The sequence below is a fragment of the Prionailurus viverrinus genome, chromosome A1 (genome assembly GCF_022837055.1).
Source record: "Prionailurus viverrinus isolate Anna chromosome A1, UM_Priviv_1.0, whole genome shotgun sequence".
Lineage (NCBI taxonomy): Eukaryota > Metazoa > Chordata > Mammalia > Carnivora > Felidae > Prionailurus > Prionailurus viverrinus.
In genome coordinates this window covers 191,259,594-191,271,599 of record NC_062561.1, presented here as the reverse complement: position 1 = coordinate 191,271,599, position 12,006 = coordinate 191,259,594, and the positions used below count along the sequence as shown (strand labels likewise).

At 36.0% G+C, this 12,006-nt stretch overlaps 1 protein-coding gene across 2 annotated transcripts in view; it reads left to right on the top strand.

The window, feature by feature from the left end:
• Positions 1-12,006, top strand: part of THG1L (tRNA-histidine guanylyltransferase 1 like) — a 32,607-nt gene that overhangs the window by 1,569 nt on the left and 19,032 nt on the right. Inside the window, exons 2-3 of one of the 2 annotated variants that reach the window (XM_047877566.1) lie at positions 1,193-1,271; positions 3,297-3,328. In XM_047877566.1, the coding sequence (XP_047733522.1) occupies positions 1,214-1,271; positions 3,297-3,328 (90 nt within the window). In that variant the 5' untranslated portion in view covers positions 1,193-1,213. The remainder of the gene's footprint in view (positions 1-1,192; positions 1,272-3,296; positions 3,329-12,006) is intronic. The other variant, XM_047877567.1, reaches the window with a different exon arrangement.

Here is a 12,006-nt window from a genome sequence, read left to right as displayed (position 1 = left end):
AAACTGATTACATGTTAACACATCACATTTTTATGCTAAAACCCTGTTTTCCCAAAAATTAAAAGAGTGGCACTGTAAATCTAATGTCTGGCTTAATTAAAAAAAAAAAAAGGTTGGATTCTCATGTGTTTCAGGCAATGTGTTATGATCCACATGTCATATAGAATGCTTCATTCTGCATTCATGAGAGAATGAAGTGAAAAAGGCAAATATTGTCTTAGAATAATTATGATTGGATGCCTGGGTGGCTCAGTCAGTTAAGCGTCCAACTTCAGCTCAGGTCACGATCTCACAGTTCATGAGTTTGAGCCCCGCAGCGGACTCTGCTGTCAGCACAGAGCCTGCTTTGGATCCTCTGTCTCCCTCTCTCTATGCCACTCTCTCCAAAATAAACATTAAAAATTTTTTTAAAGAATTATGGAAGTAGTATTAACCTAGCAGACTTTCAGAAAGAGTTGGTTCCTGAACTGCATTTTGAGAACCGCTGAACTGGGGTTTAAATATAAGAGCCAAACATGTGTACAAAGAATGTTGAAAGAGGCATAGAAATAAATCAAGTTAATTGATTTTGTTCAGGATTAGTTCATTTTCCAATCTGAATTAGAAATTTAAAAAGTGATATGACAATCTTCTGTAACAGCAATGCAAATCGTATATGGGGAGTATATTTTAATCAGAAAGCAATATTTTTTTAAACAAAAAATATCTTCATTAAGGTTTGATTTCTGTATCATAAGCTTACAATTAAGTGTACAATTTGATCAGTTTCAATGAATTGATAAAGTTGTGTAAGCATAAATACAATCTAGTTTGAGAACACTTCTATCAACTCAAGAAAGTTCTGAAATGAAACCCAAAAAACTCTTCTTGTTGCCAGTTGTAGTAAAAACTCTGCCCCACCTCCAACCCCAGGTGCTTTCTGTCTCTGTAATTTTCCCTTTCCTAGAAATTTCATATAAATAGAATCATATCATATGTAAGCTTATCTGTTTGTCTTCTTTAACATAGCATAATGTTTTTGAAGTTCATCCAAGCTGAGTGTATTAGTGGTTCATTTTTTTTTGTTTGTTTTTGCAGAGTAGTATTCTATTATACGGAAATACCAAATTGTCTTTAGATATTTTGTTGTAAGATGTCTGTCACTCATCTTGCTTATCCATTCAATAGCTGATTGGTATTTGATTATGTCTAGGTTTTTGATGCTGTGAATATTATGTCCATTCATATACAAATATTTGTGGCATCTAGGAACAGACTTGCTAGGTTATGCGGTAAGTATAAACTTTTACAAAACTGCCAAACTGCTTTGCAAAATGAATGTACCACTTTAAATTTGCACTCACAACATAAGGGTCTCACTTTCTCTGCCTCTTCTCCAACATGTGGTATCATGAGTCATTTAAATTTTAGCCACTCTAGTGGGTATGTTATAGTAAATAACTGTGATTTAAAATTACATTTTCACAATAAATAATGACACTGAACATCTTTTCATGTGTTTAGTTGCTATTCTATACATCTTCATTGCCTAGTGTCTATTAAAGTGGTTTTGTCCATTTTTTTATATTCGGCTGTTTTCTTAATGTTTAGGGATTAAAAAAATTTTTTTTAATGTTTATTTATTTTTGAGAAAGAGGGAGAGAGAGTGTGGCAGGGGGAGAGGCAGAGAGAGAGGGAGACACAAAATCTGAAGCAGGCTCCAGGCTCTGAGCTGTCGGCACAGGGCCCACTGTGGGGCTTAAACTCACAAACTGCAAGATCATGACCTAAGCCAATGTCCGACACTGACTGAGTCACCCAGGAGCCCCTAGGGATTTTTTTTTTTTTTTTTTTTTAGGGATTCTTAATATATTCTGGATACAGAGTCTTTATTAGATATATGTTTGTAAATATTTTCTTCCACTCTGTGGCTTCTTTTCATTCTTCTTATTTTTCATTCTTTTTTTTAAATGTTTATTTACTTTTGAGAAAGAGAGAGAGAGCACAAGCGGCGGGGGGGGCAGAGGGAGAGGGAGAGAGAGAATCCTAACCAGGCTCTGCACTGTCAGTGCAGAGCCTGATGCAGGGCTTTAACTACAAACCGTGAGATCATGACCTGAGCTGAAATCAAGAGTCAGATGCTTAACCAACTGAGCCACCCAGGCACCCCATTTTTTCATTCTTAATGATGTCTTTTGAATAGTAAAAGTTTTTTAACTTTGATGGAGTCTAACTATCAATATGCCTTTAATCATATCTAAGAAATCTTTGCCTAAACCAAAGTTAAAAAGGTTTTTCTGTCATGTTTTTCTCTAGAAGTATTATGCCACACTGTCTTAATCATTACAGTTTTATGGTAAATCTTGAAATTAAGTCAAATAAGTCCTCAAACTTAGTTCTTTTCAAAAACCATATTAACTATTTTTGGTCTTTTGGATTTCCATATGGATTTTAACATTAGCTTATCAATTTTCACCACACACACACACACACACAGCCTGTTGCATTGAATCTCTGTAATTCACTTGCAGAGAAAAATAGATATCTTAACAATATTGAGTTTTCCAATTTGCAGACTTGGGACATATCTCCATTTATTTTGGTCTTAAATTTTTCTTTTTTTTTTTTCTTTTTTTTTTTAATTTTTCTTTACAATGTCTTGTAACTTTCAGTCTACAGTTCTGCACTTCTTTTGTTAAAATCCCTGAGTACTTTTTAAACTGTTGTTAATATAATTATTTTCTTAATTTCATTTCTAGTTGGTTGTATATTGATATTATATTCATATTTTCTTGCCTGTTGCACAGGCTAGAAGCTACAGTCCAGTGTTAAATAGAAGTGGCAAGAGTGGACATCCTTGCTTTGTACCCAATATTGGGGGGAAGCATTGTCTTTCATCTTTTTTTTTTTTTTTTAATTTTTTTTTTCAATGTTTATTTATTTTTGGGACAGAGAGAGACAGAGCATGAACGGGGGAGGGGCAGAGAGAGAGGGAGACACAGAATCGGAAACAGGCTCCAGGCTCTGAGCCATCAGCCCAGAGCCTGACGCGGGGCTCGAACTCACGGACCGCGAGATCGTGGCCTGGCTGAAGTCGGACGCTTAACCGACTGCGCCACCCAGGCGCCCCAACATTGTCTTTCATCTTGAAGCATGATGTTAGTTGTAGGTTTTATGTAGCTGCTTTTTATCAAATTAAAGAAGTTATGTTTTATTCCTAGTTTGTTGAGAGCTTTATCATGAATGTTTGTTGGATTTTATCAAATGCATTTTCTATATCTATTGAGATGATCATATTGTTTACTCCTTTATTCCAGAGTCAGCAACATTTTCCAGAAAGGACCATAAAGTAAGTATTTTTGGTGTTGTGAGCTGTATGATCTCGGTGGCAATCAATCAACTCTGCTCTTGTAGCATGAAAGCAATTATAGGCAACATGTAAATGAATGGGAATAATTATGTTTCAACAAAACTTTATTTACAGAAAAAAAGACACCAGATTTGGTCTGCAGGCTGTAGTTTGCTGGCTCCTGCTTTATTCTGCAAACATATGCATTACATTAAGTGCTATTCAAATGTTAAGCTAATCTGGGTAAACCTTACTTGGTCATAATGTATAATACTTTTTATACCTTACTGGATCTTTTAAGAGTTTTAACATTTATATTCATGAAGGGTATTGGTCTGTAGTTTAGTAACTCAATTAAGTAATGTAATGTCTTTGCTTGATATTGGTCCATTCAGATTCTATATTTCATCTTGAGTCAATTTGTCATTTCTGTCTGCAAATTTGCTCATTTCAACTAAGGTGTCAAATTATTGAAATAAAGTTGTTTATAATTTATAATATTATGTTGTAATATTTTTATTTCTATAGGGTTCAGAATGTTTCTCTTTCATTCCTAATTTTGGTAATTTGTATCTCTTCTCTTTTTTTGTAGTCATTTTACTAAAATTTTATCAATTCCATAGATCTTTTCAAAAAACTGTCAGTTTCATTGATTTTGTCTATTGTTTTGCTGGTTTTTGAAAAATTGATTTCTGCTATTGTCTTTATTATTTCCTTCATTCTACTTACATTGGGTTTGATTTGCTCTTCCTTTATAATTTCTTAAGTTGAAAGCTTAGTTAATTTTTTTAGGTTATTTTAAAGCTCATTTCCTTCCTAATATAAGCATTTAAGGCTATAAATTTCCCTCTGTGTACTGCTTTACCTGTGTTCCATTAGTTTTGCTATGTCCCGATTTTTTGTTCATGCAGTAGAGATATTTTCCAATTTCTCTTGTGATTTCTTCTTTGATCCATGAGTTATTTAGAAGCATATTGTTTAATTTCAAACTATATAAAGATCTCCCAGATTTCCTTCTGTTATTGGCTTCTAATTTAATTCCATTATGGCCAAAGAACATATTTTGTATGATTTCAGTCCTTATAAATGTATTGTGATTTGTTCCTTCACCTAGCGTGTGATATATTCTAGAGAATCTTTCATGTGTACTTGAAAAGAATGTATATTCTACTGTTGCTGGGTGGAGTGTTCTAGTTGTTTAATAGTATTGCTCAAGTATTCTATATCCTTTCTTATTTACTGTCTAGTTGTATTATGAATTAGTATTGTCAGTGAGAGAGAAATATTGAAATATCCAACTATAATTCCTGAATAGCCTGCTTCTCCTTTCAAAGTTATCAATTTTTGCTTTACATATTTCAGGGTTCTCTTGCTAGGTGCTATTTGGAATTGCTGTATCTTTTTGATTAATTGACCCTGTTATCATTATGAAATATTCTTCTCTGTCTCTAGTGATTTTCTTATTTTTTAAAAATTCTTTACATTTATTTATTTTGAGAGAGAAAGAGAATGTGAGTGGGGGAGGGGCAGAGAGAGAATCCTTAAGCAGGCTTTTCACTGACAGTGTGGAGCCGACATGGGGCTCAGACCCACAAACCATGAAATCATGACATGAGCTGAAACCAAAAGTCAGATGCTTAACTGACTGAGCCACCCAGATGCCCCTCTAGTGATTTTCTTAAAGTCTATTTTAATATAGCCTCTCCAGCTTTCTTATGGTTAGTGTTTGTTTCATATACCTTTTCCCATACTATTGCTTTCAATCTGTTTTATTTTTTTATGGTCTCATCCTTTAGTTAAATAACTTTTTCTTTACCTTAAAGGAATATATTATGGAATGCTACATCTTGGGACAAGGAAACATGTATTTGAAATTCAGTAGTTGAGTTAGTTTGTCCTCCTTATAGTTTCAATGAACTTACATTTAATGAATTGTATTACATTTCATAAAATGTAATCTCACATATTTTTGAATATGTATTTATCTGAGCACTTAAACACTTATAGAAATTTATATGAAATCATACTTTTTATTTAAATTTTTAAATTTAATTGTCTTTATTTTACAGAGAGAGAAAGAGTGCATGTGTGATCTGGGGAGGGACAGGGAGAGACAGAAAGAGAGAGAGAGAGAGAGAGAGAGAGAGAGAGAAAATCCCAAGCAGGCTCCATGTTCAGCAGGGAGCCTGAGGCAGGGCTTGATGCCATGACTCTGAGATCATGACCTGAGCTGAAATCAAGAGTCACACACTCAACTGACTGAGCCACCAAGGTTCCCCTGAAATCATGCTTACTTAAAATAGAGATTATTTGATTTTATTATTTTATTTTTTATGTATTATTTTAAAATTACTGTTATTTTTAAATTCCAGTGTAGTTAATATACAGTGCTATATTACTTTCAGGTGTACAATGTAGTGACTCAATAATTCCATACATCACACAGTGCTCATCACGAGAAGTGTACTCTTTAATCCCCACCATCTGTTTAACCCATCCCCTCACCCACCTCCCCTCTGGTAACCACCAGTTTGTTCTCTATAATTAAGAGTCTGTTTCTTGTTTTGTCTCTATTTCTTTCTTTTTTTTCTCTTTGCTCATTTGTTTTGTTTCTTAAACTCCACATATGAGTGAAATCATAGGGTATTTATCTTTTTTACCTAGCATTATGCTCTGTAGCTCCATTCATGTCATTAAAAATGGCAAGATTTCATTCTTTTCTGTGGAAGAATAATATTCCATTATGTGTGTGTACACACACACACACACACACACACACACACACACACACACACCACCTTTTTGTTTCATCTGTTGATGGTTAAGGGCTGCTTCCATAATATGGCTATTGTAAATAAATCTGTAGGAAACATAAGGGTGGATATATCCCTTTGAATTCATGTTTGTTGTTGTTGTTGTTGTTTTGTTGTTGTTGTTGTTGTTGTTAGGTAAATACCCAGTAGTGCAATTACTGGATGGTAGGGTAGTTCTGTTTTTAACTTGTTGAGGAACCTCCATACTGTTTTCCACAGTGTTTGCACCAGTTTGCATTCCCACCAGTAATGTAAAAGACTTCCTTTTTCTCACATCCTTGCCAACACTTGTTTCTTGTGTTTTTTTATTTTAGTCATTCTGACAGGTGTGAGATGATATTCCATTGTAATTTTGAATTGTATTCACCTGATGAGGAGTGATGTTGAACATCTTTTCATGTGTCTGTTGACCTTCTCTATGTCTTCTTTTTAAAAAAATTTTTTAATGTTTTTTATGTCTATTTATTTTTGAAAGAGAGGACAGAGACAGAGTGTGAGTGGGCCAGGGGCAGAGAGAGAGGGAGACACAGAATCCAAAGCAGGCTCCAGGCTCCAAGCTGTCAGCACAGAGCCCAGTGCAGGGCTCAAACTCACAAAGTACGAGATCATGACCTGAGCCAAAATTAGAGGCTCAACCAACTGAGCCATCCAGGTGCCCCTGTTGGCCTTCTCTATGCCTACGTTGGAGAAATGTCCTGTATTGAACTGATTTTCCCACAGAGCCTCCAGAAAGAATCAATCTGCCTCCATCTTGATTTCAAAGTGCTAGTCTCCAGAACCATGAGAGAAAAAATTTCCACTGTTTTAAGCCACCCAGTTTGCAGTACTTTGTTAAAACAGCCTTGGAAACTAATACATTTCCATTTCTTTTCTCTTTTCATAAGAGAGAATATGCAGCAGAACGTTTTGAGCTCTGTTCTTTTCTGTGGTTGCTACCAGTCACTGACTAAAAGCCTAAAGGAGAGTTTCCATTCACTGATTGATTAACTTGTTCATTCAGCAAATATTTAATGAACCCCTAAAATGTGCTAAGCTCTGTACTAGGTACTGGGAACATAACAGAAGATAAAACAAATGATTTCTCTTCTCTTATACAGCTTATCTTTTTTTTTTTAATTTAAAAAAAAATTTTAAATTATTTATTATTAAGAGACAGAGAGAGACAGAGAATGAACATGGGGGGGGGGTGGGCAGAGAGAGGAGAAGACACAGAATCCAAAGCAGGCTCCAGGCTCTGAGCTCTCAGCACAGAGCCCGACATGGGGCTCGAACTCACAGACCACGAGATCATGACCTGAGCCGAAGTCAGACGCTTAACCGACTGAGCCACCCAGGCGCCCCTATACAGCTTATCTTTTTAACAGAAAATTTAAATTAATAACAACACTGTCTAAGGTCACAAAAATGTCCTAAGAAGATTACTTAAAATGGATCCACTAAACCGGTATTATAGACTGAATGTTTGTGACTCCCAAAATTCAAATGCTGAAGCCCTAACTCCTAGTGTGGCTGTATTGGAGATAGGGTCTCTACAGAACTAAATAAATTTAAATGAGGTCATAAGGTTGGGACTATGATCCAATAGGATTAGTGTCTTTATGAGAAGAGAAGCCAGAGAGCTCTCTTCTCTTGCCCACCCTCTTTGAGAACACACCTAGGAAAGGCCATATGAGAACATAGCAAGAAGGTAGTTACCTATAAGCCAGAAAGAGAGCTCTCACCAAGAATGAACCCTGCCAGAACTTGATCTAGGACTTCTAACCTCCAGAACTGTGAGAAAATAAATGTCTGTTTTTTAAGCTACCCAGCCTGTGTTTTTTGTTATGGCAGCCCAAGCAGTTAATACAAACAGGAACCAAATATCCATAGTAACTGGTGAGAAAGGGGTACCTTTTTATCCTTACAAAATTGTGAAATGAATTTGATTAAACTTACATTTAAAAAATTTTAGAATTTTTTAAGGTTTAGAATTGCCACCACATGCTAATTCTTAGAACAAATACAGAATGAACCAAGTACTAATTGTTTATGGGGGGAGACGGACATTTTTTTTTCTTTTTGGACTTTAGTACAGATAGTTGAGTTCATTATTCTCTGTAGTTCCAGCAGAGTATTAACTTTGCTATGGGCAAGTCCCTGTGTAAATTTCCTATTGCTGTTGGAGCCATAAATTTAATGACTTAAAGCAACACAAATTTATTACTTTATAGTTCTGGAGGTCAGAAATTTGAAGTAGGTCACATGGGACAAAAACTAAGTCAGTAAGGCTGCTTTCCTTCTGGAGGCTCTAGGGAAGAATCTGTTTCTTGATTTTCCCACTGTTGAGAGGCTGCCCACATTTCTTGGCTCATGGACCTCTTCCGTCTTCAAAGCCAGCAAATGCATCACTCTGACCTTCCATGCCCCCTGCCTTCCATCATTACATCATCTTCTCTGGCTCATTTATCTTCCTTTGCCATCTTTTAAGTATCCTTATGATTACATTGGGCTCACCCAGATAATCTACGATAATATCCCTGTTTTTAAATCGTTAACTTAGTCATATCTGCAAAGTTCCTTTTGCCATATAAGGTAATGTAATTATATGTTCCTAGGATGATAGTACATGGATGTCTTTAGAGGGGCATTAGTCTGTCTACTGAAGTCCCTATTCCTGTTTTATTTTATTATTTTATGACACTTCTTTATTCACCATTTTCTATTCCCATTTCAATTCTGTTTTCCCTCACCCCCATCCCCCAGGCACCCACTTTAATGTAGTTAGTGTATCTTTGGTTACATATGTATCATTGAGTGATATACAGTGTTTGGTGGATACATGTGTTTGTTTTTTAATTTACACATATCATCTTAGATACAGACTCAATTTGTTTCTTTTTTTCATTTAGCATAATTTTTAAAATTTCTTCTGGGTTATCTGTATTTTTTCCAGTGGATGTGTTTACTGATTTTTTAGCTTATTTTTTAAGTGTACAATTTAGTAGTTTTTAGTACGTTTTTAATATGTTTAGTACATGTTTTTTAGTATGCAGCAATCACCACTATTTGATTCTGGCATATTTTCATTATCCCAAAAGGAAACCTCAAACCCATTAGTAGTTACTCCCCATTTTTCCTTTCCCCAGTTCCTGGAAACTACTGATCTACTTTCTACCCTTGGGAAGCAGAAAAATCTGTAGAAATATCTGTCCATACCATATAGGTACATCTGGTTCTGAGCTCCTGAATTCTGGATTCTGTCAAGCACTTGTTACCTCTGCATTGCTCTACTGATGGACTCCTAGGGTGCCTCCGGCAAGTTCCCACCACAAACAGTGTTGTCATGGACATGCCCCCATAAACCTGTACAACATCTTCTGTGCAGACACATCCAAGAGTGGGATTTCTGGGTTCTAGGAATGCACACACACCACTTCACTAATGAACAGATTGCTCTCTCAGGTGTCTGTTTGACTTCAAACTCATAACAGTGGCACACACGAGGATTTCCTGTTTTCTACTTTTTTACCAGTTTTATTCAACAAATTTTGCCAATCTTATTGGAGTATAGAAGTATCTTATTGTTTCGATTTGCACTTCTCTGATCATTAGAAAGGCTGAGCATCTCATCATAAGCTTACTAGTCTTTTGGCCTTCTCAATTAATAACTATGCATATTCAAATCATTTATCATTTTATTGTTGTTCCCTGCTTTTTCCATGTTGATCTACAGGAGTCCCTTATTTATTATTGATCTTCAGACATTGCAAATATCTTCTTGTGTGTGACCCATCTGTTCATTTATCTCTGATATCCTCTGTTGAACAGGAATCCTTAATTTAATGCAGTTGCATCCATCATTTTTTTACCCTATAATTTGTGCTTTTAGGGTCTTGTTTAAGAAATATTTTCTTGGGGAAACTGGGTTGCTCATTTGTTTGAGTGTCTGACTCTTGATTTTGGCCCAGGTCATGTTCCCAGGGTCGTGGGATTGAGCCCTGCTTTGGATTCCATGCTGAGTGTGGAGTCTGCTTGGGATTCTCTCCCTCCCTTCGCCCCTCTGCCCCACTCACACACTATCTCCCTTTCTCTAGAAATAAAGGAAAGGAAAGGGAAGGGAAAGGGGAAGAGGAAAGGAAAAGGAAAAGGAAAAGGAAAAAGAAAAGGGAAAGGAAATGAAAATATTTTCCCACCTCAAGTTTCTCCAAAGAATTCTTTTATATTTTCTTCCATTAAGTCCTATAGTCTTACCTTTCATATTTAGGTCTTTATTGTGTGTGATTTTCCTTTGTATGTGATGTGAAATAAGGACTGGAGTTCACTTCATATTTAGTTATCCTAACTCCATCTAACAATCTATGTTTTGTCTGCTACTGAAGCCCGCCTCCATGTACCAAGTAGCCCTATGAAGAGGCCACGTGGGGAGGACTGCCACTTCCCACCAACAGCCACATAAGTAAATTATGTTGGAAGCGGATAATTTGGTCCCATTCAAGCCTCCAGATGACTACACACCCAGCTGGCATGTTAATTGCAACCTTGTGAAAGACCCTGAGCCAAAACCACCCAGCTAGGCTACTCCTGAATTCCAGACTTACAGAAACCATGTGAGACAATACATACTTATGATTGTTTTAAGCCACTAAGTTTTAGGATAATTTGTTACATAAGAAAGGATTAGTAACATAATTTTTGTCCTGAATAAAGAGCGAAAAGCGAGGCTCCTTGGTCTCTATCACATGGTATCCTATAGTTTCTATTTTATTACTATCAGAAGAATCAAAATTCTAGCTTTTCAATTTTTTCATTCTCTGAAATAAGAATGGAAGATAATTAATAAGAGAGAAAGATGGAAAGAGAAATAAAGGTAGCTGGGAAAGGAACAAATATTTGAGGTCCCTCACAGTGTACATACTGTGTCCTTTATTATCTTATTTGGTCAAAAGAGCATTTGGTCAGCTGGCAAAAATGTGGTTCTTGCATTTTTATTATCTTGGACCTCCTACCACATAAAATCACTATTGGCCAAAGCAAAGAGACCCAAGCACTGTTGGTTTTGACTTGACTAGAGGCAGAGGTCATAGAAAGAAATGAGGCAGAATTGGAAAATACTGTGAAGGAGATGTACATGTTCAGTGTAATTTTTTCTAATATTCTTTAAGGTCTGTTATCTCTGATATTCTGAGATCCTGGTTCTTTGTCTGGTACACTTCCATCTACCCTTCAAGACTCAGCTGAAATGTACAATTCCTTTAAAAAGCTATCTCTAGATCTCATAGGCAGAATAAAATATTTTTTAATCTATTCTTTCACAGCACTTTCTATATACCTCTGTTTTGACATTCATATTAGAAAAAGGATATGGTAAACACTATCGATTGCCTACTTTTCCACCATTCTCCCTTTTTCCTTACTAACAAAACCCTGCTTTTATTTAGAAGACACTGTCCCAAATACTGTTCCCTTACTTGAGCTTGGTATAGAGGTGAGCATGTGACCCAGGTTCTCCACTGAGACATAAGGAGCAGTCTATTGGATGCTTCTGAGGAAAACCATTTTCCCTAGTAGAAAAGAGAGCAGATGTACAAAGAAAGTTTTTTTGTGTTCATCACTTCCTTTCCACTTTAGATGTTATAGTGTGAGAACGTGGTGTCTGGTACTATGGCAGCCATTTTGTGAACATGAGGAGAGATCTCTCTGATATGGTGTGGACAGTAAAGCAGAAGTATTAAAAGTGTTCCAATCCCGATGGCATCATTGAGCCACTGCATGGGCCCTGGAACTGCCAAACTCAATTTCCCTATAGGATATAAGTAAATTTTTGTATTGTTTAAGCTTCTATTATTCAGGCTCCTAGTTATTTGCAACAAGAAGCATCCAAATTGA